The 20,955-nt window shown below is 48.6% G+C and overlaps 2 protein-coding genes across 2 annotated transcripts; both read right to left on the bottom strand.

The window, feature by feature from the left end:
* Window positions 1–1,632: 1,632 nt before the first annotated feature.
* Window positions 1,633–5,134, bottom strand: LOC115656115 (serine protease inhibitor Kazal-type 6-like). The gene is made up of 5 exons (XM_030572420.1): window positions 5,059–5,134; window positions 4,314–4,424; window positions 3,824–3,852; window positions 3,101–3,216; window positions 1,633–1,840 (listed from the first exon to the last, which is right to left on the bottom strand). The coding sequence occupies exons 1-5, from the start codon at window positions 5,132–5,134 to the stop codon at window positions 1,795–1,797; spliced, it is 378 nt and encodes a 125-aa protein (XP_030428280.1). The 3' UTR covers window positions 1,633–1,794.
* Window positions 5,135–12,768: 7,634 nt separating this feature from the next.
* On the bottom strand, window positions 12,769–20,530 carry LOC115656113 (ovomucoid-like). The gene is given in 4 exon segments (XM_030572418.1): window positions 12,769–12,850; window positions 13,066–13,181; window positions 16,158–16,180; window positions 20,473–20,530. Coding segments are annotated over 4 exon segments (279 nt in total).
* Between the last annotated feature and the right edge of the window lie 425 nt (window positions 20,531–20,955).

Genomic DNA, 20,955 nt, shown 5'->3' with positions numbered 1-20,955 from the left:
AGGGGACATGATAACAGTTTTCAACTACATAGAAGGTTGTTACAAAGAAGAGGGAGAAAAATTGTTCTCCTTAACCTCTGAGGATAGGACAAGAAGCAATGGGCTTAAATTGCAGCAATGGAGGTTTAGATGGGACATTAGGAAAAACTTACTAAGTCTCAAGGTACTTAAGCACTGAAATAAATTGCCTAGAGAGGTTGTGAAATCTCCATCATTGGAGATTTTTAAGAGTAGATTAGACAAACACCTGTCAGGGATGGTCTAGATAATACTTAGTCCTGCCATGAGTGTAGGAGACTGGACTAGATGACCTCTTGAGATCCCTGCCAGTCCTGTGATTCTATGATTGCTGGGACCAATACTGGAAGATTGACTCCAGTTGTGGTGTCTGCATTTGGAAAAAGATGTTTAAAAATTGGAGGAGATGCAGAAAAGAGCCATAAAAATGAGTTAAGAACATAAGAACAGCCATATAGGTCAGACCAAAGGTTCATCTAGCCCAGTATCCTGTCTTCTGACAGTGGCAAATGCCAGGAGCCCCAGAGGGAATGAACAGAACAGGGTAATTATCAAGTGATCCATCCCCTGTCGCCCATTCCCAGCTTCTGGCAAACAGAGGCTAGGGATACTCTCCCTATCCATCCTGGCTAATAGCCATTGATGGACCTATCCTCCATGAACTTATCTAGTTCTTTTTTGAATTGTGTTATAGTCTTGGCCTTCACAACATCCCCTGGCAAGGAGTTCCACAGGTTGATGGGGTGTTGTGTGACTCGAGCACTGGAGGAAATTCCTGAGCAGTGAGAGACTTAATGAGGTTGCTCTGTTTAGCTTATTGAAAAGAAAGCAGAGAAGTAACTTGATTGCAATGTGTAAGTACCCTGAAAGGGAGACAATACCGGGTACTAAAGGGCTCATTATGCAATCAGAGAAAGGCAGAACACGAATCAGTGGCTGGAACCAAAGGCAGACAAATTCCAATTAGAAATTAGATGGACATTCTTAGCAATGAATGTGACAAACAATTGGAACAAATTCCAAGAAAAAAAATGGTGGATTCTCCATCTCTGGAGACCCAGTCTAGGCGACTTTCCGGAAGATGCATCGCTGGGCCAGGTACAGGGGAAACTAGTGAAATGTAATGCCTGTGTTATACAGCAAGTCAGACTAGATGATGTAATGGCCTTATGATCTAAGAATCTATGGCTCTGTGATGTGGAGCTTGTCACATTTCTGGGGTTAACTGCATCCCTGCATCTCTGCTCCCTCCGAGGCCTGCTCAAGGGCACCCCCTTTAGCTCTCCAACCCACAGCCATCACCTTTTTATGGACCTTTTACTGGGGCTTCGCTCATGGTCTCATGATTTGGTCCATTGAGAACACTCAGTTGGAAGTGAGTCAGATACAGGGAACGTGTCTGGGGTTTGTGTAGGGATTTCTCTAGGAGGACAGGGCAGGGTAGGAGGTGATATAATACCTTTCAAAGGTAGAGCCATTTAATGCCTGTGACTGGTTTGCACTTTGTGTTCTCATTAACTATGGTCTGTAAACTGGGGAGAGCCCATGTGAGACACAGGAGAGCAGAGTCCCTCCTTGGAAAGGGGAAAAAAACACAGAGGTAATGAATTCTGCTGAGTTTGCTTTATCGGACATGCAAGGGGATAGTCAGCGACGCTGTCAGGAGCCTTGGAAATGGAGGATGAGATGAGAATGTGGCTCCATGCGAGGATCTGCGGGTGGGAACTAGAAGCAAATGGGGTTCAGCTCCATATCAGCGCTCGGCACCCCAGGGATTCAGCATTCTCCATCATATGCAAAGCAAAGACTTCTAAGGTTTTCACTAGGGAGAAAGTCAGAGACACAGAATTCAGGGCGGCAATCCTTACGGACAATGAGGGTAACCTTCTGTCAAGGCCCCAGTATGTCACATTAACCAGAGCTGATTTGCTAACAGGAAAAATTAGATTGAGGAAGTTGACCCAGCATCTAGGAGGTAAAACAGATGGGCGCAGGCAGGGGCTTGACTCACACCACAATTGTGTTTTGGTTTTTATTAATGGGCTATTTATTGCTGTAGAATAATAGAATCATAGGACTGGAAGGGACCTCGAGAGGTCGTCTAGACAGGTCCCCTGCACTCATGATCTAGACTAGTGGTGAGCAACCCGTGGCCACAGGCCACATGCGGTCCCTCAGGGTAATCTGATTGCGGGCCACGAGACATTGTGCTGATGTTGACCATCTGTAGGCAGGGCCCCCCACAGCTCCCAGTGGCCAATGCAGGAAGTGGCGGGCCGCAGGGATGTGCTGTCTGCCACTTCCCACAGCTCCTATTGGCCAGGATTGGCAAACAGCGGCCATTGGGAGCTGTGGGGGGCAGTGACAATGTCTTGTGTCCTGCAGTCAGATTATCCTGATGGGCCGCAGGCAGCTTGCGGGCCGCAGGTTGCCCACTACTGATCTAGACCATCCTTGACAGGTGTTTGTCTAACCTGCTCTCAAAAATCTCCAATGATGTAGATCCCACAACTTCCCTAGTCAATTTATTTGAGTGCTTAACTACTGCCATTTCTCCAATTTAAGCCCACTGCTTCTTGTCCTATCCTCAGAGGTTAACTAAAACAACTTTTCTCCCTCCTGATTGTAACAACCTTTTATGTACTTCAAAACTGTTATCGTGTCCCCTCTTCTCCAGACTAAACAAACTTAATTTTTTCAATTGTCCCTCAGAAGCCATGTTTTCTAGACCTTTCATCATTTTTGTTGTTCTTCTCTGGACTTTCTCAGTTTCTCCACTTTTTCACTGGATACAATAATCCAAGTGAGGCCGTATCAGGGAGGAGTAAAGCAGAAGAACTACTTCTGTGTCTTGCTTACAACACTCCTGCTAATACAGCCCAGAATGATGTTTTCTTTCTTTGCAAAGGTATTACACTGTTGACTCATATTTAGCTTGTGATCTACTATGACCCCCAGATCCCTTTCTGCTGTACTCCTTCCTAGGCAGTCATTGCCCATTTTGCATGTGTGCAACTGATTGTTCCTTCCTAAGAGGAGCACTTTGCATTTGTCCTTATTGAATTTTATCCTATTTACTTACAAGACTGCTCTACAAAAGGCACATTTGTTGCCGTATGTGTTGCCATCAGTGCCACAGATTGGGCGATAGTCCAAGGTGCAGAAAGTTTGAGGACTCTGGTACTCACTGCAGAACCCCTACAAGTGAAATTCATATTGGTGTTATTGTCTGTATTTCAGTTGTGCCCTGACATTCTCATGGTGTTGGGCGTGCTATGAACACAGAGGAAGGGACAGTCACCCCTCCCCCTCAAGCTCACACTATCTTATCCTGTCCCTTGTCTCTTTCAACTCTGGTTCTGATGAACTGACTTCCCAATTCCCCTCTCTCTGCCTGGAGGAGCTGAGGCCGTCTCCCTGGTCCACGAGACTCTTCCGAACTCGCATCACAAAGTATGTGAGCAAAGGAGCATCTCCTCAGGAAGCAGATCCTCAAATATGGAAAACCTCATGCTCTTGTCTTACCATCCCCTTCCACTTCCATCTCTGAGTCCCTTTTTGTGACTCCCTCAGGCCCATCACAGACGGTGTCCTGTCCAGTTGTGTATGGAGTCCATCACTTGGACCACATGAAGTCTCAGGCCAGGGATTCACTCCTCCCTCACTAGGGCCTGGGGTAGAGTCTGCTCCCATACTGACTCATGAGTTCCTGTGTCTTTCTAACCCAGAGGTCCTGGTCTCCATAATGCTACACACCAGGGATCGGGGAAAGTGACAATTGATTCACAGTGAGTGTTAGACTCACCTGACCATTATAGCCATAGCCGACAGCATCTGGAAGAAAACAGGGACACAAACAATATAACTAAGGGAAATGTCAGAGGGAAATCAGTTAACTACATTCACCTTTGCCTAGGACAATGCATGCAGCTTCCTAACCAGCAACTGGGCCATGGAAAGGTTTCCTGCTCCCTCATCCAATTGTTGTGACAAATAGAAACACTGAGTGTAATGCACCCACAGTCTGACCTGAAATACCATCACCAGGATGCACAATTAATTGCAGGTGCAATTGTTTGAAGCTCCCAGATTGGGGTTTGGGTAAAAGCCCATAATGGCCCCTCAGTAACATCTTTCCAAAGGAAATGGCTGTTTCTGCCATGAGCAACTTCCCCTGCTTATGACACCCAAACGTCTGTAGCAGGGGCCGAGCTGGTTTTTCACGGTTGAGTCCCTGCTGAAGGTTAGAGGGTCAGACACAGAGCTCTGTACAGGCTGCAGCAAAAGTTACTCACCCTGAAAGCTGGAGAAAAGCCCCAGAGTGAAGAACACAACAAAAGCTGCTGTCTTCCTGGTGGATGTGGTTAGTGGGTCTGCTGGAGTCAGTGCTGAGCTCTGCAGATACTCTCTCAATGCAGCCCAAGGGAGGAGATCTCATATATATAGACAATTGGATTATGAAATCCCTGTCGAAATGGTCGCTAAGGCTACAAACCATTACAGCAAATCATCATTCCGTCGTAAGTCGGACAAGAATGTGTCTGTATCAAATACCCTTTGGGGACTGCAATAAATATTAGTGGGGAAGGTTAAAGTGCCCTGACATACCCAGGTGAATTCAACGTAAGCCTTTGTCAATCATGTCGCACCTGCAGAGGAAAGCAAGCAAGTTATTTACATTCTACCAGGTGTGTCCGGGGCTCTGTTGGTTGCTGAGAACCACCACCTTGCGTCCCAGTCACATTCAGCTGTGCTGTCCTGCACCAGAAACCAGCATATTCCAGGGTCCACGCACCCTGCCCCTCAATCTCCTGCCAATCTCTTTGTAAAAGCAGCTTGGAAATTCAATCTGACCCAGGAGGGAGGGGAAGCGGCCACGTGGCACCAGCGTGCAGTCAGTAGCCCTGTGTCCATATGTTAACGGGCACAGGGAGAGCTCCCTCAGGCAGCCCCGAACTAAGGCAGCCGATAGGTCTGCTGGGATCCAGAGGCACGGGACGAGCGGTAGTTGTGCTGTATGAGGAGAAAGGCAGCACAGACCTCGTTCAGAGGGACCCGTCTGCCCCTTGTGCACCAGGAAGATCATGGCTGGGTTCAGGGTACAGGTCTCTGCCATGGGGATTGGGAGGGATGTGGGGCCGCTGTGGGTTATGGCACAGTGGGGCACCACATGGCCCCAGTGCTGCTGGGGGGAAGCGATGGGATGTTCCCTTCTCCGCTTCCAAATGCTGGAGCAGCTGGACACCAGGTAACTGTCTGGGTGCACTGGGCCCTGCTTCTGGGCTGGGGATTCCTCCTCCTCTTGCCCCAGGCAAAGCCCTTGAACTCTGGCTTGGCTCTTGGCTTCAGGACTTGCACCATTGAAAAACTGGGTCTGAGCCTGCTGACTTGTCACTGGGCCCCGTGACAGCCCAGTTCAGTGCCTGGTTAAGAGCTCCATAGTCCCTCCAGCACAGGGCCTGTAGTCAAGGGGAGAAGTTGCCGCAGAGGGCCAGGGCTGGAGCACAGCGTAACCAACCCTAGGCTTCAAAATTCATGATTCTGGACCCACAATCACAGGATTGGGATAAGGATGATAAACGGGGCAGGGGGGATTTTTTGATCTGCCTGCTGGTGCTTGATCCCTTAGTCGTCACATTTCCCAGGGCAGAAACTCGCTTTTTTAAAGAAAAGCCGAGACTCCCCATGTCCAGCTGGGTACAGGAGCTGGGGCTTTCAGAGCAGCAACCATGGCGAGACTCATCGGGGGGATCACGGGACACAGCAGGTCAGCCGGCTGGGAGCGGCTGCAAGGGTGAGGCCCATATAGCAGGCAGCCCGAGGGCTGGGCCTGGCGTGCCTGAGGACCAGGCTGGGGAGCAGCCTGTGGCTGGCAAAGGAGATGGCCATGGGGAGGGGACCAAAGGCCGGATCCCGGCTGGGGGACCTGCAGGCCCGTGTCTGATGGTCTCTGGGATGGAGGGAGGTATTCCTGGCACTGGGCTGAGGAACCCCCCAAATTCTGCTGTGTCAGACAGCCCCAAGGAGCTGAGCTGGGAACTGTGGAGTTTAGTAGCAGTTTTGGGCGGTTTGCAGTTTATTCTGGCAGCCCCAGTAAAGACAGGCTCCATGTAACCGAGTGGAGGAGTGTTTCTGGGAAGCCATTGAGACCAGCAGCCGAACCACTGAAATGCTTGGAGCACGGAAAGTCAGATACCGCAGAGCCAGGATACCCCAGAACTCAGGACACCCTGCAGTAGAGGTGGTTACACTCAGAGTCTGAGAGGGATGGATGCAGGCCACGTACCAGGTGTTTGCATGTGGATTTCTCTGAAAGGAAAGGAGATGGGGGGAAGAGGAGATACAATAACTCTTGGGGCCTGTCGTGCCTGGTCCTGCTATTGCACTTTCTATTCTCTGTCCAGGCCACACGAGAACTCTCTTCTTAGAGGTGATGTGACACTGGAGAGCAGCATCCATTCCTTGGCAAAGGGAAATACAGACAGGGAAAGTTTTCAGCTGTGTGTGTTTTACTGACCAAGCAGATGGAGTGAGACAGATGCTAACAGGGGAGCTGGTCCTGAAATGGAGGATGAGCAGAGAACTTGTCTCCATGTAGGGATCTGTGAGTGGAACGTGAAAGCAAAATGGATTCAGCTTCCTTTCAGCACCCTGTCCCATGAAGAACTCAGCATTCTCTGCCATGCTCAAGGTTTCCGCCCCTCGCCCTACGAGGAAAGGCAGCGATACAGAACTGACTCAGCGCTGGAATCTTCGAGGGCAAAGAGGTCAAAACATCTGCAAAGGTCCCCATTACAGGGATGAATTAATGCTGCGCTCTTGGGCCTACCTGTGAAGAGTGAGAGTCAGACAGTTGCTATGTGGGCTACAGACTGGTCAGAAACATTTTGAGGAAATGGTTTTCAATAAGGAATTGTGTACATGAAATTTCTTTATGGAAAAAGCACTACTGACATTGTCAAAATGATGAGTTCTGATTTTTCATTGAGAAATGACTTTCCATTTCAAAACTTCCTTTATTTCATTACCACATATTTTAAAACAATTTTTTCAAAAGGTCAAAATCAAAATGAAACATTTTGAAATTATAGAAAATACCAAATTGTTCCTTGAGTCTAAATACTGGTGAGAATGGCCATGAACCTGAGTTCCTGCAGAACCGTCTATGCTTTTTGTGTTTATTGGTGGGCTATTTATTCCTGTACTGCTTTACATGTGTGGAGAAAGGAAATAAGGAAGTGTTATTTACTCCTTGCATTAACACAAATATTTTGTAAAGCAGTTTTGTTTTTATCTGGGGGTGTTTTGGGCTTAAGTGTAAAGGAGTTTAAGGAATGTAATGTGTATCTAGCCCCCTGTGATGTTATTGATATAATCTGGGACCATATAGAACATGGTTGCAACCAAGGTCCTGTAGTGGCACCAAATCTTTTGTAAAGAGGGTCATATAAGATGTCTAAGACCAGGTTATGAGTTGCTGGTTATGATTATGCTATCTGTATCATTTTGTAGTTGAAGTTATGAGTATTAGCTCTATACTGTCTGTATTTCAACTTTGTGCTGTACTTCTGGGAGATATCCCAGACAAGTTGGTGTTAGCTCTGCCTAGCCTGCTTGATGGCCCATTAAGGACCATCAGCTACACAATTGACCCATTGAGAGGAGGCAGATGTGCTCCAGCCCTAGCGGTTCTGGTGGGACCCAACTGAGAGTGCCAGTTCAGGCCCAATTGCTTAAACAGGGCAGTTACAGCCCAAGGCTGGGGTTTCTCCACCTCTAAGGTAAATCAAATCAGCCAGACAAAGAGGACTTTGATCTCACCCCACTGGCTAACCACAAGTCACACAAGCAATTTCCTTAGACACTCCAGTCTCCCAGTATCACCACCAGTGCCACTTGTCCTGGGGATGAATGGTTATGAAGACCAACACCCCAGTAAAAGAAAATGGTTCTCTTAATCCCAAAGGATCAAGCCCCAGACCCACGTCACTATACAAATCAGATCTTACCCACAAATCACGCTGTTGCCAGTCCTTTAAAATCTAAAATCTAAAGGTTTATTCATAAAAAGAAAAAGAGATGAGAGCTAGAATTGGCTAAATGGAATCAATTACATACAGTGATGGCAAAGTTCTTAGTTCAGGCTTGTAGCAGTGATGGAGTAAACTGCAGGGTCAAATCAAGTCTCTGGAGTACATCCCCCGCTGGGATGGGTCATCAGTCCCTTGTGTAGAGCTTCAGCTTGTAGCCAAGTCCCTCCAGAGGTAAGAAGCAGAATTGAAGATGAGATAGGCCTGGTCCACACTACAGCGTTAAATCGATTTAAACAGCATTAAATCGATTTAACGCTGTACCCGTCCACACTACAAGGCACTTTAAATCGATTTTAAGGGCTCTTAAAATCGATTTCTGTACTCCTGCTCAACGAGAGGAGTAACCCTAAAATCGATATTACTAAATCGATTTAGGGTTAGTGTGGACGGAAATCGAAGTTATTGGCCTCCACTAGCACTGGAGGGAGGCCCCGAGAGACTCAGGGGAGCGCAGAGCCTGGGTGAGTATGAGTCCGGCCTGGGCCTGAGCAGGCAGGACTCGGGCGCGGTAACTGGAGGGAGAATAGGGGGGCGGCCTGTGGGGCCAGGCGGCGGCTGTTGGGTCCACTTGGGCAGCAGGACTCGGGAGCAGCCGCTGCTGTAGCTCCCACTGCCGCGGAGGGAGGAAGCGGCCGCTGGCCAAGCTCGGTGGCTGTGGCTCTGGCACCCATGAACCCCCCGAGCCCGGGCCTGCTGCGGGGACTCAGCGCGCACGCTGCACCCTGTCATAAACAGATAGCTAAGGGTTAATGTCTCTTCCACCTGAAGCACCTGACCAGAGGACCAATCAGGAAACCGGATTTTTTCAACTCTGGGTGGAGGGAAGTTTGTGTCTGAGTCTTTGTTTTCTGCCTGCCTACTTTCTCTGAGCTTTGGAGAAGTAGTTTCTACTTTCTAGTCTTCTGTTTCTAAGTGTAAGGACAAAGAGATCAGATAGTAAGTTATATGGTTTCTTTTCTTTGGTATTTGCATGAATATAAGTGCTGGAGTGCTTTGATTTGTATTCTTTTTGAATAAGGCTGTTTATTCAATATTCTTTTAAGCAATTAACCCTGTATTGTGTCACCTTAATACAGAGAGACCATTTGTATGTATTTTTCTTTCTTTTTATATAAAGCTTTCTTTTAAGACCTGTTGAAGTTTTCTTTACTGGGAAATTTCAGGAAAATTGAGTCTGTACTCACCAGGGAATTGGTGGGAGGAAGAAATCAGGGGGGAGATCTGTGTGTGTGTTGGATTTGCTAGCCTGATTTTACATTCCCTCTGGGGGAATAGGAAAGTACTTTTTGTTCCCAGGACTGGGAACGGAGAGGGGGAGTCACTCTGTGTAGTTTCACAGAGCTTGTGTCTGTGTATCTCTCCAGGAGCACCTGGAGGGGGGAAGGGAAAAAGGATTATTTCCCTTTGTTGTGAGACTCAAGGGATTTGGGTCTTGGGGTCCCCAGGGAAGGTTTTTCAGGGGGACCAGAGTGCCCCAAAACACTCTAATTTTTTGGGTGGTGGCAGCAAGTACCAGGTCCAAGCTGGTAGCTAAGCTTGGAGGTTTTCATGCTAACCCCCATATTTTGGACGCTAAGGTCCAAATCTGGGACTAAGGTTATGATACACCCAGCCGCTGGCCAGTCACATCGGGGCTGGCTGCCCAGCTGGTGCAATCCCGCAGGCGGCCCCGGAGTGGGGGCAGCAGGCCCCAGCCCCCCTCATCCGCTCGGGTCCTGCAGGGAAGCGAACGGGGTTGGGCTGCCGATGCCTCCGCCGTGGGATTGCACCAGCTGGGCAGCCAGCCCAGACACGACTGGCCAGGGGCTGGGTGCAGCGTGCGCATTGCTGGGTCCCCGCAGCAGGCCCGGGCTCGGGGGGTTCGGTCCCAGGCGCCACGTGCTTGGCCTCTTCCTCCCCCCGTGGCAGTGGGAGCTGCAGCAGTGGCTGCTTCCGAGTCCCGCTGCCAGGTGGGGAGAACAGCCCCCTCCTGGCCCCGTGGGTCACTCTCTACTCTCCATCCAGGTACCGCGCCTGAGTCCTGCCTGCTCAAGGCCAGACTGGACTCACACTCAGCCCTGCCTTGCACTCCCCTGCGTCTCCTGGGCACGGCAGGCTTGGCAAGAGGCGGGGATTTGTGGAGGGAGCCAATGAGGAAACGGGGCAGAGTTGGGGCGGGGGAGGGCGCGAGCCCTTCTGGGCTCTGGAGCCTTTGCTGTTTGTCCAGTGTCCCGACCTAACATTGGTCGGGACGCAGGACAAACAAGCAAATATCGGGACTGTCCCGGTAAAATTGGGACTTCTGGTCACCCTATCCTTAATGGGCCATCAAGCAGGCTAGGCAGAGCTAACACCAACCTGTCTGGGATGCCTCCCAGAAGCACGGCACAAGTTTGAAATACAGACAGAACAGAGCCAATATTCATAACTTCAACTACAAAATGATACAGACATACAGACAGCATAATCATAACCAGCAACCCATAACCTGGTCTTAGACATCTTATATAACCCCCCTTTACATAAGATTTGGTGCCACTACAGGACCTTGGTTGCAACCATGTTCTATATGGTCCCAGTTTATATCAGTAATGTCACCCCCCCACTCCCACTCCCCCTGTAAACTCCCTCGCTAAGCTCCCCTGTTAGCTGCTCCTGTTCACTAGCTTGAGTCATTTTGGGCTGCCCCTTTGTACCCACCTCCCCGTTATTTGTCTCTGGCGTCTCCCCACTCCCAGACGCTCCTGAGTCACTGTGACAGGGCGCTGCCTTACAGCCAGCACCAGCATAGTCAGAGATCTGTCAGGCTCCCCCAGGGCAGCCCAGAAGTGAAGCAGCTTCCAAGCACATGAAGAGCCAAATGTGGCAGGTTGTTGTCTGCTGCACAGGGCATCAGCGCAGCTCAGACTCCAGTCAGAGGGAAGCTGCAGTCCCCTGTGCACCATGGAGGAGACCGACGAACTGTGCAGCTCGTGGGTCTCTGGGGGAACGGGTGTGTATTGGGAGGATCAAGGGTTTGCTGGTGTGTAGGGTGTGGCGCACAGCATGGATCCACAAGCCCACAAGCCCTTAACAACTCCCACCCCGACTACTAGCCCCGGGTCCTATGTCTGGGTTGGGGAGCCCATCCTCTCCAATCCCTTGGTGTTCTCCTAGGTGTGATGTTATTGACATGAACTGTGACTGTATAGATCATTGTTGCAACCCAGGTCCTAATCTTGAACAAAGGAGGTCCAGTGAGGTGTCTATGAAAAGGTTATTATGTGCTGGTTATAATTATGCTGTCTGTATGCATGTATCAGTTTTGTATTTGAAGTTATAAATATTGGCTCTGTACTCGTATCTCAATGTGTTTGATTCTAAGTAGCGCCAGTGAAGCATTTGGCCAGTTTATTGAGAAGGGATCTTCAGATTATGTGTCCAATCGAGAAACACGTAACTGACAATGAACCTTGGGAGACTCCAATTCACATGAGAAGTCTTCCTATCAATGTTCAAATTAGCATGTGAGCAATGGCTGCTCTCCCGTAATGAACTGAGTCATGCATGGACATGTGACTTCCCCAAGGGACTCCACACTCCATCTTGTTGCTGTTATTTTCCACAGGAAGAACAAAGGGATGTCCTTCCACATGGCAGAGGATATAAAAGGCCCTGGAAACCCCTCCATTTTGTGTTCAATCCTACTTCTGACCTCTGGAGGAACCTTGCTACAAACTGAGGCTCTGAACAAAGGACTGGATGACCCATCCCAGCTGGGGATGTTCTCCAGAGACTTGATTTGAACCTGCAGTTTACTCCATCACTGCGACAAGCCTGAACCAAGAACTTTGCCATCACTGTACATAATTGATTCCATTTATCCAGTTCTAGCTCTCACCTTTTCTTTCTTTCTTTTTATGAATAGACCTTTAGATTTTAGATTCTGAAGGATTGGCAACAGCATGATTTGTGGGTAAGATCTGACTTGTATATTGACCTGAGTCTGGAGCTTGGTCCTTTGGAATCAAGAGAATCTTTTTTATTTTACTGGGATTTTGGTTTTCATAACCATTCGTCCCCATGAGCAGTGGTCCTGGTGGTGACTTGTGGTTAGCCAGTGGGGTGAGACCAAAGTCCTCTCTGTTTGGCTGGTTTGGTGCCTTAATAGTAAAGGAAACTCAGCCTTGGGCTGTGACTGCCCTGCTCTGAGCAATTTGTCCTGAATTGATGCTCTCAGTTGTGTTCTGCCAAAGGCAGCATCGTTACACCAGGCAAAGGTCTTTTTCTGGGGTTTTGCTCATAGTCTCATGTTCTGGTCTATGGGGAACACGCAGGTCTGGAAGGGAGTCAGCTACAGGGAATGTGTCTGGGGTTTGTGTATTGATTTATCCTGTAGGAAAAGCCATGGCAGGAGGTGATAGAATAATTGCCAGTCTGTGGCTCCCTTAATGCCTGTGATTGTTACTGCACTTTGTGTTCTCCTTAACTCCTGTCTGTAAGTTGGGGAGAGCCCGTGTGAGACATGGGAGATCAGAGCCCCCTGCTGAAAGGGGAAAAAATCAAGAGGTAACTAATTCTGCTGAGTTTGCTTTATTGCACAGACAGGTGGGGAGTCAGCAATGCTCTCAGAGGCCTGGAACTGTGGATGAGACGAGAACGGGACTCCGGGCGGGAATCTGTCAGTGGGAACTGAGTGCTAAAGGTCACCTTTTTGTTTTGCCTCCTCATGTGACTCGCATTCTCCATAGTGCGCAAAGCAAAGACTTCCAAGGTTTTCACTAGAGGGAAAGAGAGAGACACAGAACTGAGGGCTGCAACCCCTATGGACAACGAGAGCAAAGCATCTGTCAAGGCCCCAGTATGTCACATTAACCAGAGCTGAGGAAGTCGACCCAGCCTCTAGGCAGTAAAGACATGGGTGCTGGCAGGGCCTTGAGTTACCTCACAATTGTATTTTAGTTTTTGTTAATGGGCCGTTTATTCTGTTACTTACTAGACTGCTGCGCAAAAGAAGCATTTGTTGCTGTATGTTTTCCCATCAGTGCCACAAACAGGTTTGTATTCCATGGTGCATAATTCTGGAGGCTCCTCTTACTCACTGCAGAAACCCTATGAAGAAAATTAGTATTGCTGTTAGAGTTATTGTCTGCATTTCAGTAGTGCCCCGACGCCCCCACTCGTCCATGGGGCTGGGCATTCTCTGAACACAGAGGACCCTGGGAGCTCGCAGTACCTAATTCTGTCCCTTGTCTCTACTGACGTTCTGATTAACTGACTTCCCAGTCCCCCTCTCGCTGCCAGGAGAAGCTGAGTCCTTCTCCCTGGTTTAAGAGACGTTTCTGAACCCACGGCACATCCTCTGTGAGTGAAGGGGCATCTCCACAGGCATCAGATGCTAATCTGACATTACCCAGGGTACAATCTGGATTGATGAAGAGCTGTGTCTCCTCAGTTCTCCAACCTGGGGTGCATTTTACACTGCTTTGCTATGAAAGCAACCACTCCTGTTCCTGCTCACACACAGCTTCCAGCATGTAAATTACCCTGAGCTGTATGGTATGAGTACTTTAGCCAGCCACTCTTGAATTACACTGCAGGGAAACAGCAGGAAACTTCCAGTCCCAGACTTTCCCCCAGAAATGTGTGTCTTGTACTGCCCACCACCCTCCTGGACAATACAAGCTCATATAAAGTTTATTAATAGAAAATGAAATGCACAAATCCTATTATCTCAAATGGAGTTTTCCAAACACTTCAATCCAAACACACTGATTTAGATAAAACAATAAAACAAGTGCTTTAACTACAGAAAGATAGATTTTAAGAGATTATAAATAATGAGGCATCAAAGTCAGAATTGGCTACGAGAAAATAAAAGCAAAATGCCACTAATGCCTGACTTATCAAGCTAAGTGAATTCAAAGTTAAAGGTCTCTCTCACAAAATGCTTCAGCAATCTTACTGGCTGTCTTTTCCACCAGGACCCCTCCCCCAGTCCCGCGTTACTTTCCTTGTCCTTCAGGTGTTGGTGATGTCGTGGGCAGAGAGAAAGGGAGGAGTAACTTGGGCCATTTGTTCCCCATTCTTATATTTTCCCCTCTTCTTTGAGCATCATCTCCAGCTGGGGTTGATGCAACAGAAAGTTTGTGGGGATGGGAACTTCCAGTTGTTCATTTGCCAACAAGTAAATTTCTCTCTCACAACTCTTTTCCTGCCAAAGAATGGCCATGTAACCACATGATGATCTGTTTGATTACGTTGAGACCTGGCTGAGGTGTCAGTTTGTCTTTTGTCTCTGGGTTACAGCTGTTTCCCCAGACTGGGAACATGTCTTATACAGTAGAATATTATAACTTTACATACAAAGTTGCCTCACATATTTAACAGGACTATAATGTTTAGCACGTTATGAGTTTTCAAATGATACCTCACAATACTTTGTACAAAATGTATCATAATCTTGTAAAAGGGGTGAACATAGGGGTACAGACTGTCACACGCTAGTCTAAGAGATGCTCTTTCACTATCATTCTATAAATATGATGCAGGTTCAGAAGCATCTCCACAGGCAGCTGATGCTCAAATATAAAACTCCTCATGCTCTTGTCACACTGTCACTTCCTCTGTTCTTTCTCAGTTGCTCTGTGTGTCTCCCCCAGGCCCATCACAGACTGCCTCGTACAGTAGCGTATGGAATCCATCACCCTGACCACATCGTTTACGTCTACTCAGCAATGAGACACCCCTGGCTAGCTCAGGTCAGCTGACTTGGGCTCGGACTGTGCAATTGCTATGTAGACATTTGGGCTTGGGCTGGAGCCTGACCTTTGTTACCCTACGAGGGGGGAGGGTCCCAGAGCACCAACGTCTACACAGCCATTTTTAGCCCTGCAGCCCAAGCCCCCAAGCTCGAGTCAGCTGATCCAGTCCAGCCATGGCCGGGCCCGGGGTTTTTTGTTCCAGTGTAGACGTACCCAGGGGTTCTCAGCCCCGGCAATTTACTTTCCCTTGCTAGGGCACGGGGTAGAGTCTGCTTCTGCTCTGAGTCATGTGCTCTCGTATGTTTCTAACTCAGAGATCATGGTCCCTGTGATGCTACTGTAAGCAGAGTCAGGATAAGCTCTACTCTGACATCTGGTGGAAAGAATTTCAGAGAATGTATTTGCATAGGCACGCCTACCCTATCCCAGATTGCCAAGCTGTGGGACTGCTTGGTGACAAATGACTCACCCTCAGTTGGGTGGTACTTGCTAGACAAGGGACATGGGTTCCAAAACCCAGTGAACTGAGAGAGGCTGGGGGCAGGTATCTGTGCCTGGTGGTGCAGTCTCCTTGTGGAGCCAGAAGCACCATTTCCACCCTCTCCACTGTGGAATGTCAGAGTTGATTTTTTTATTCCCTCAAGAATCTAAATACAGGTTACTGAGCTGAACTCACTTTGGGCTAATGGTGCACTAGCACTGGGGCTCCCCTACTATGAGCTGGAATCACTAAGAGTTGAAATCACTAAACAGCTGAAATTACTGAGCTGAGAGCACTGAGTACTGTGCTAACTAGCGGGGGAGCCTGAAGCTATACTGTGGAACAGAGCAGCTGGCGGAGTGGAGCAGTTGTGGGGACGGCTGGAGCGGATCACAGGACAGCTGGTGGCAGCGGAGCGGCTGGCAGGGTTGTTGGACTTCGGGGTGATTGGACTTAAAACCCTAAGGGGAAAAAGGACAGTGCCAAACGTACTTGGAGGTGGGTTTTTGTTTATGGTTTGTGTTATAACCCTGTTTGTGGTGTTTCTCCAATGGGATGCCGCATTGATTCCTTCCTTTATTAAAAAGATTTTGCCACACTCCGACTCCGTGCTTGCGAGAGGGGAAGTATTGCCTCCTAGAGGCGCCCAGGGGGGTGTGATATGTGGGTGTCCCAGGTCACTGAGTGGGGGCTCGAGCCGGTTATGCATTGTGTTACTGAAACGGAACCCCTGGATACTGAACCCGGCCCTTGTTGCTGCCAACTCAGAGGGGAAGAAGGGTTACACTACAAACCAGAGACTGGGGAAAGTGACTATTAACTAACAGGGAGAGTTTGACTTACCATCCCAGCCTGGCCAGCAGCGTCTGGAACAAAACATACAGACAGAATGAGACTGTTTCAGATTCTCTCTCCCATCCTGGTGCTGGGGTTATTGATGTCCCTAGTTCTGACCAAGTCTCTCTCTCTATTTTTATACCGAGCCTTTTCAAATGGTCTGGTATGGGGTTGTGCCACTGGGGATGTCAGCTCTTGTACCAACTGTATTAACTGAGCTGAGATCGCAAAGGAGGAACGGAGGAAGAGGCAAACGTTCTTGGGACTTTCCATAGTGATCCTACTCTAGGCAGGTGTGACAAAGTGGGAATGTTCTTAATGACAGTTTCCCCTATGCCTTTATAAGTAACTAGGTGGTGGGAGAAGGGTATGTGATTGTTGCAGAGCCCGAGAGGGCTAGTGTGATGGTGTTTGGACAGAGAATGGCCGACACCCTGTCTCCTGGCAGCTGATGGTCTGGGCCCCTTTGCTGCAAAGTTGCCAATTGAAGATATTGGGGAACAAAGAGATCAGGTGACCACCTGGCCCGGGAAAGAGAAAAAGGCAGAGGAGGGGCTGGAGAGTTTCAGTGCGGAGCTGGCTGGGGAAACAGAGGGAGCCCCAGTACTGGGGTCTAAGCTCCCTGCCCCCTAGAAGGACGTGACTGAGGGGTCCTGAGTATACCTACTAATCCTGCTTGGGACAGTGTTCCTCTCATCCAATAAACCTTCCATTTTACTGGCTGGCTGAGAGTCCCAGTGAATCGCAGGAAATGGGGGTGCAGGGCTCTGACTCCCCCACACTCCATGACAGCAGGTGTCTCCTCTACAGGATCTCATCCTCGCCTTTGGGGGGAGGTGGGGAGTTTCCTACTTTTCCAGGAACTTCTGACAAGATCTCAGGGCTATTTGTTTTAACCCTTCTCCTTCTGGGTGAAGATATCCACTCAATTCAGTGAAAGGGTTCAGAAAACATTCCTGTTGTCAGCAAGACTTAATCATAAAAATGCAAAGAAATGTCTCTTTCTTTCTTTCTTTGGAGTTTCATGGGGGAACAGTTCAACCATATAGTGGGATCATGGCTGTCTTAAGCCACCTATAATAAAACAATGCCCACATGTTGATCTCATCTTAAGCGTTTGAAACACAGGCCCCTGTCACTTGAGCTGAAGAAATTGCTCTGTTAGCTGCCAGCTCCATAATATCCTGCTGTTCTTTCAAAGCTACACCCAGCCAACAGAGGCCAAAAAATGTCCACTGACGTCAGTGGAAGCAGGATTAGCCTCAAAACTATCCACAACAAAAGTGATTAATTGCTTTTGTGACAGAGTTCCTCCTCTGTCTTGGTGGGTCCTGCGCTTATTGGCAAATTTGCTCACATCAGTGATCTTCTCCACAGTCTGGGTCAACTTCTCCTGTGTCTGATGGCGAGTTGGGAGGTTTGGGGGGTACCCGGGCCCACCTTCTACTCCGGGTTCCAGCCCAGGGCCCTGTGGATCGCAGGTGTCTATAGTGCCTCTTGTAACAGCTGCATGACAGCTACACCTCCCTGGGCTACTTCCCCACGGCCTCCTCCAAACACCTTCTTTATCCTCACCACAGGACCTTCCTCCTGGTGTCTGATAACGCTTGTACTCCTTAGTCCTCCAGCAGCACAGCCTCTCCCTCTCAGCTCCTTGTGCCTCTTGCTCCCAGCTCCTCACATGCACTTCCTCGCCTCTGGCTCCTCCCCGCCTGACTGGAGTGAGCTCCTTTTAAAACCCAGGTGCCCTGATTAGCCTGCCTTGATTGGCTGCAGGTGATCTAATCAGTCTGTCTGCCTTAATTGGTTCTAGCAGGTTCCTGATTACTCTAGTGCAGCCCCTGCTCTGGTCACTCAGGGAACAGAAAACTCAGCCAGTGACCAGTACACTTTTCTCTCTACTAGACTCCTGTACCCCACTGGTTTGGGTCTGTCACACTTTGCTTTAAAAAGCCAGTTATGGAGTATTGCATTTCATACCACAGCCACTTTTCTGTCATTCGGTTCACCTGTTCTCAACAGGCTGTCTGGTCCATTCATTGACACTGTCTGGTGCTGGCCTCTGACACTGGACTCCACTTCAGGTGTCTTTGTTGTTCCCTGATATCTTTTTAAGCGTGAGGGGTTTCCTGGTTCTGCTTCTGGATCCTGCTCATTAGGGGCTCTGTTGGGAAACTTGTGATCTGGGTCTTCAGCAGTTAATTTTCAAAGAGCCAACCTACAACAATAGGGATTGAATTGTGCCTCGCTGTCTTCGGGAGCAGCCTGCTTGGTCTCTCTCTGTGTTTTTTGTTCTTGTACGTTAGGGTTCTGGATTCTGAGGCCATGTCTACATCTAAAATTTTGCAGCGCTGGTTGTTACAGCTGTATTAGTACAGCTGTATAGGGCCAGCGCTGCAGAGTGGCCACACTTACAGCAACCAGCGCTGCAAGTGGTGTTAGATGTGGCCACACTGCAGCGCTGTTGGGCGGCTTCAATGGGGGTTCGGGGAACGAGAGAGCAAACCGGGAAAGGAGACCAGCTTCGCCGCGGTTTGCTCTCGCGTTCCCCGAACCCCCCTGCAAACCGCAGGGAAGGAGACCTGCTTGCTCGGGGTTCGGGGAACGTGAGACCAAGCCGGGGAAGGAGACCAGCTTGATTACCAGAGGCTTCCTCAGCTATGCTGGGATACCTGCTTATTCCACGGAGGTCAAGAAAAGCGCTGGTAAGTGTCTATACTTGATTACCAGCGCTGGATCATCAGCGCTGGATCCTCTACACCCGAGACAAAGCGGGAGTACGGCCAGCGCTGCAAACAGGGAGTTGCAGTGCTGGTGGTGCCCTGCAGATGTGTAGACCTCCTAAGTTGCAGCGCTGTAACTCCCTCACCAGCGCTGCAACTTTCTGATGTAGACAAGCCCTCAGAAATCATGTCATATTATATTACAAGTATCCAGAAAGAGAGTCTTACATTTTACTCTAACATCCGTTTGGATGGTGTGAACATAACAGGGCACACTCCGCCATGTACCCCACAACAGGCTGCCTGGTCCATTCACTGACTGTCTGAAAGATCCCAGAACACTAAAGGTTCTGTCTCAGCAGCTGTTTTGCAGAATCCAGGATCTCAAGGGCAGCCATAAAAATCTCAGCAGCTTTTGACTCACTCTCTCTCTCTCCATTATTTGAGCTTCTCTTCAGAGTTAAGCATAGCACAGAATTACATCAGCAATTACTCAATTCTATTGAAATTTTTCATTCTGAACAGGTCTGACTCTGTTAATGAAACTGTATCCAGTTGACTAAGATATCAGCCCCCCCAAGTGAAGATTATCTATATTAAGGAGCATTGGACAATGGGATCATTCAGCGTTACAAGGTAGGGATTTAACCAAAAAAAGCAAGTGTTTGGAGAGGATCTAAATCCTCTGCTTTCTACTTTGGCAATGCCATAGATCTTGTCATGCTAATGAAGTATCATTGAATTGAATTAATTCAGGGCATGAAGCAACTCCTAAGTAATAGAAGGTAAGAAGAAATTTTTGCAGTGGGAACCTTCTCTCAGAGCTGCCGAGGGCCTTATATGTTGCTCTAAATACACTGGCGCAGGCTAGTGTTGGAAACAGAGATTGGGTAGATGGGAGCCTGGTGTGATCTAGGGTGGGAATTTTTGACTCCTGATGGTAGAATGACCAGATAAAAAGTGTGAAAAATGGAGGGTAGGGGAGGGGAAATAGGCTCCTATATAAGAATAAGCCCCAAATATTGGGAGTGTCCCTATAAAATGGCCAAAGAGTTCTGTCGCACCTTATAGACTAACAAACGTATTGGAGCATGAGCTTTCGTGGGTGAATATCCACTTCATCAGATGCATGCATGAAATCTATAAAATCGGAACATCTGGTCACCCTAGCTGATGGCTTCTTTGTGGAGTTTCATAATAAACAATGACAGGAATTACAATTATTTAAACAACTAGATCAAGAATTTTACTGCCAACCTCCTCAACCTCAACAAAATAATCAGAAAACAACCAGAACCTTAGATAAGAGGAAATTAAAAAAGAACGGGGAGTCCATGGATGTTTGGTTTCTAGGGGCTGTGACTCTTTTCAGCTGCCTCGGTTTCTGGCAGAGTCAGTGACATCCCATCCCAGACAGAAACCCTGGAACAGCCCTTCCGAGCTCTGGGATCCGTGCAGGGAGGTTAGAGCTCCTGGAATCAGCACCTGTGGGGATGTGCGAATCCCTGTATAGATCAGAGTGAGGCTGGCCACCATCTTTCAAGGGGACTGAGGTATCAGGGCAGGGCTCAGCACAGGCTACAGCCAAAATGACTCACCTGAGTAGAAGCAGCAAAGTGCCAGAGCAAAGAGCAGAACGGCCCCTGTTATATTCATGGCGGAGGTGTCTTGTCTGCACTGGGCTCTTGGTGCTCTGCTCCCTCAGTAAACCCACAGACAGAGCCCCACTATATACAGGGTGTCGGAGATGTGACATCATCCAAAATAGTCACTCACAATTCTGGCAACCGGACACAAAGCTCTCAAGGGAAATGCCAAGCTGTGAACAATGTTTCCTCCTCAACAAGATTCCAGGATAAGTTGGAGGAGGTTACAAGTCACACCCTTGATTTGGTGAATGATTGAGTAGTTATACAGGCTGAGTGCTCACCATGGGGCACATGGGCACCCAAACCTGGATATTCCTAATTGTTATGACTGCGAGTGCAGAACATATTGATCATGCTGCACATTAATGCCAGACCCAAGAAAGCACCTGACATTTACCGTGTTACCAGCCTCTTTCGGCCAGACTCTGCAGT

Source organism: Gopherus evgoodei, chromosome 8 (genome assembly GCF_007399415.2).
Source record: "Gopherus evgoodei ecotype Sinaloan lineage chromosome 8, rGopEvg1_v1.p, whole genome shotgun sequence".
In the NCBI taxonomy this organism is placed as follows: domain Eukaryota; kingdom Metazoa; phylum Chordata; order Testudines; family Testudinidae; genus Gopherus; species Gopherus evgoodei.
Note: the sequence above shows the minus strand (reverse complement) of the source record. Positions and strands in the feature narration are given on the sequence as shown.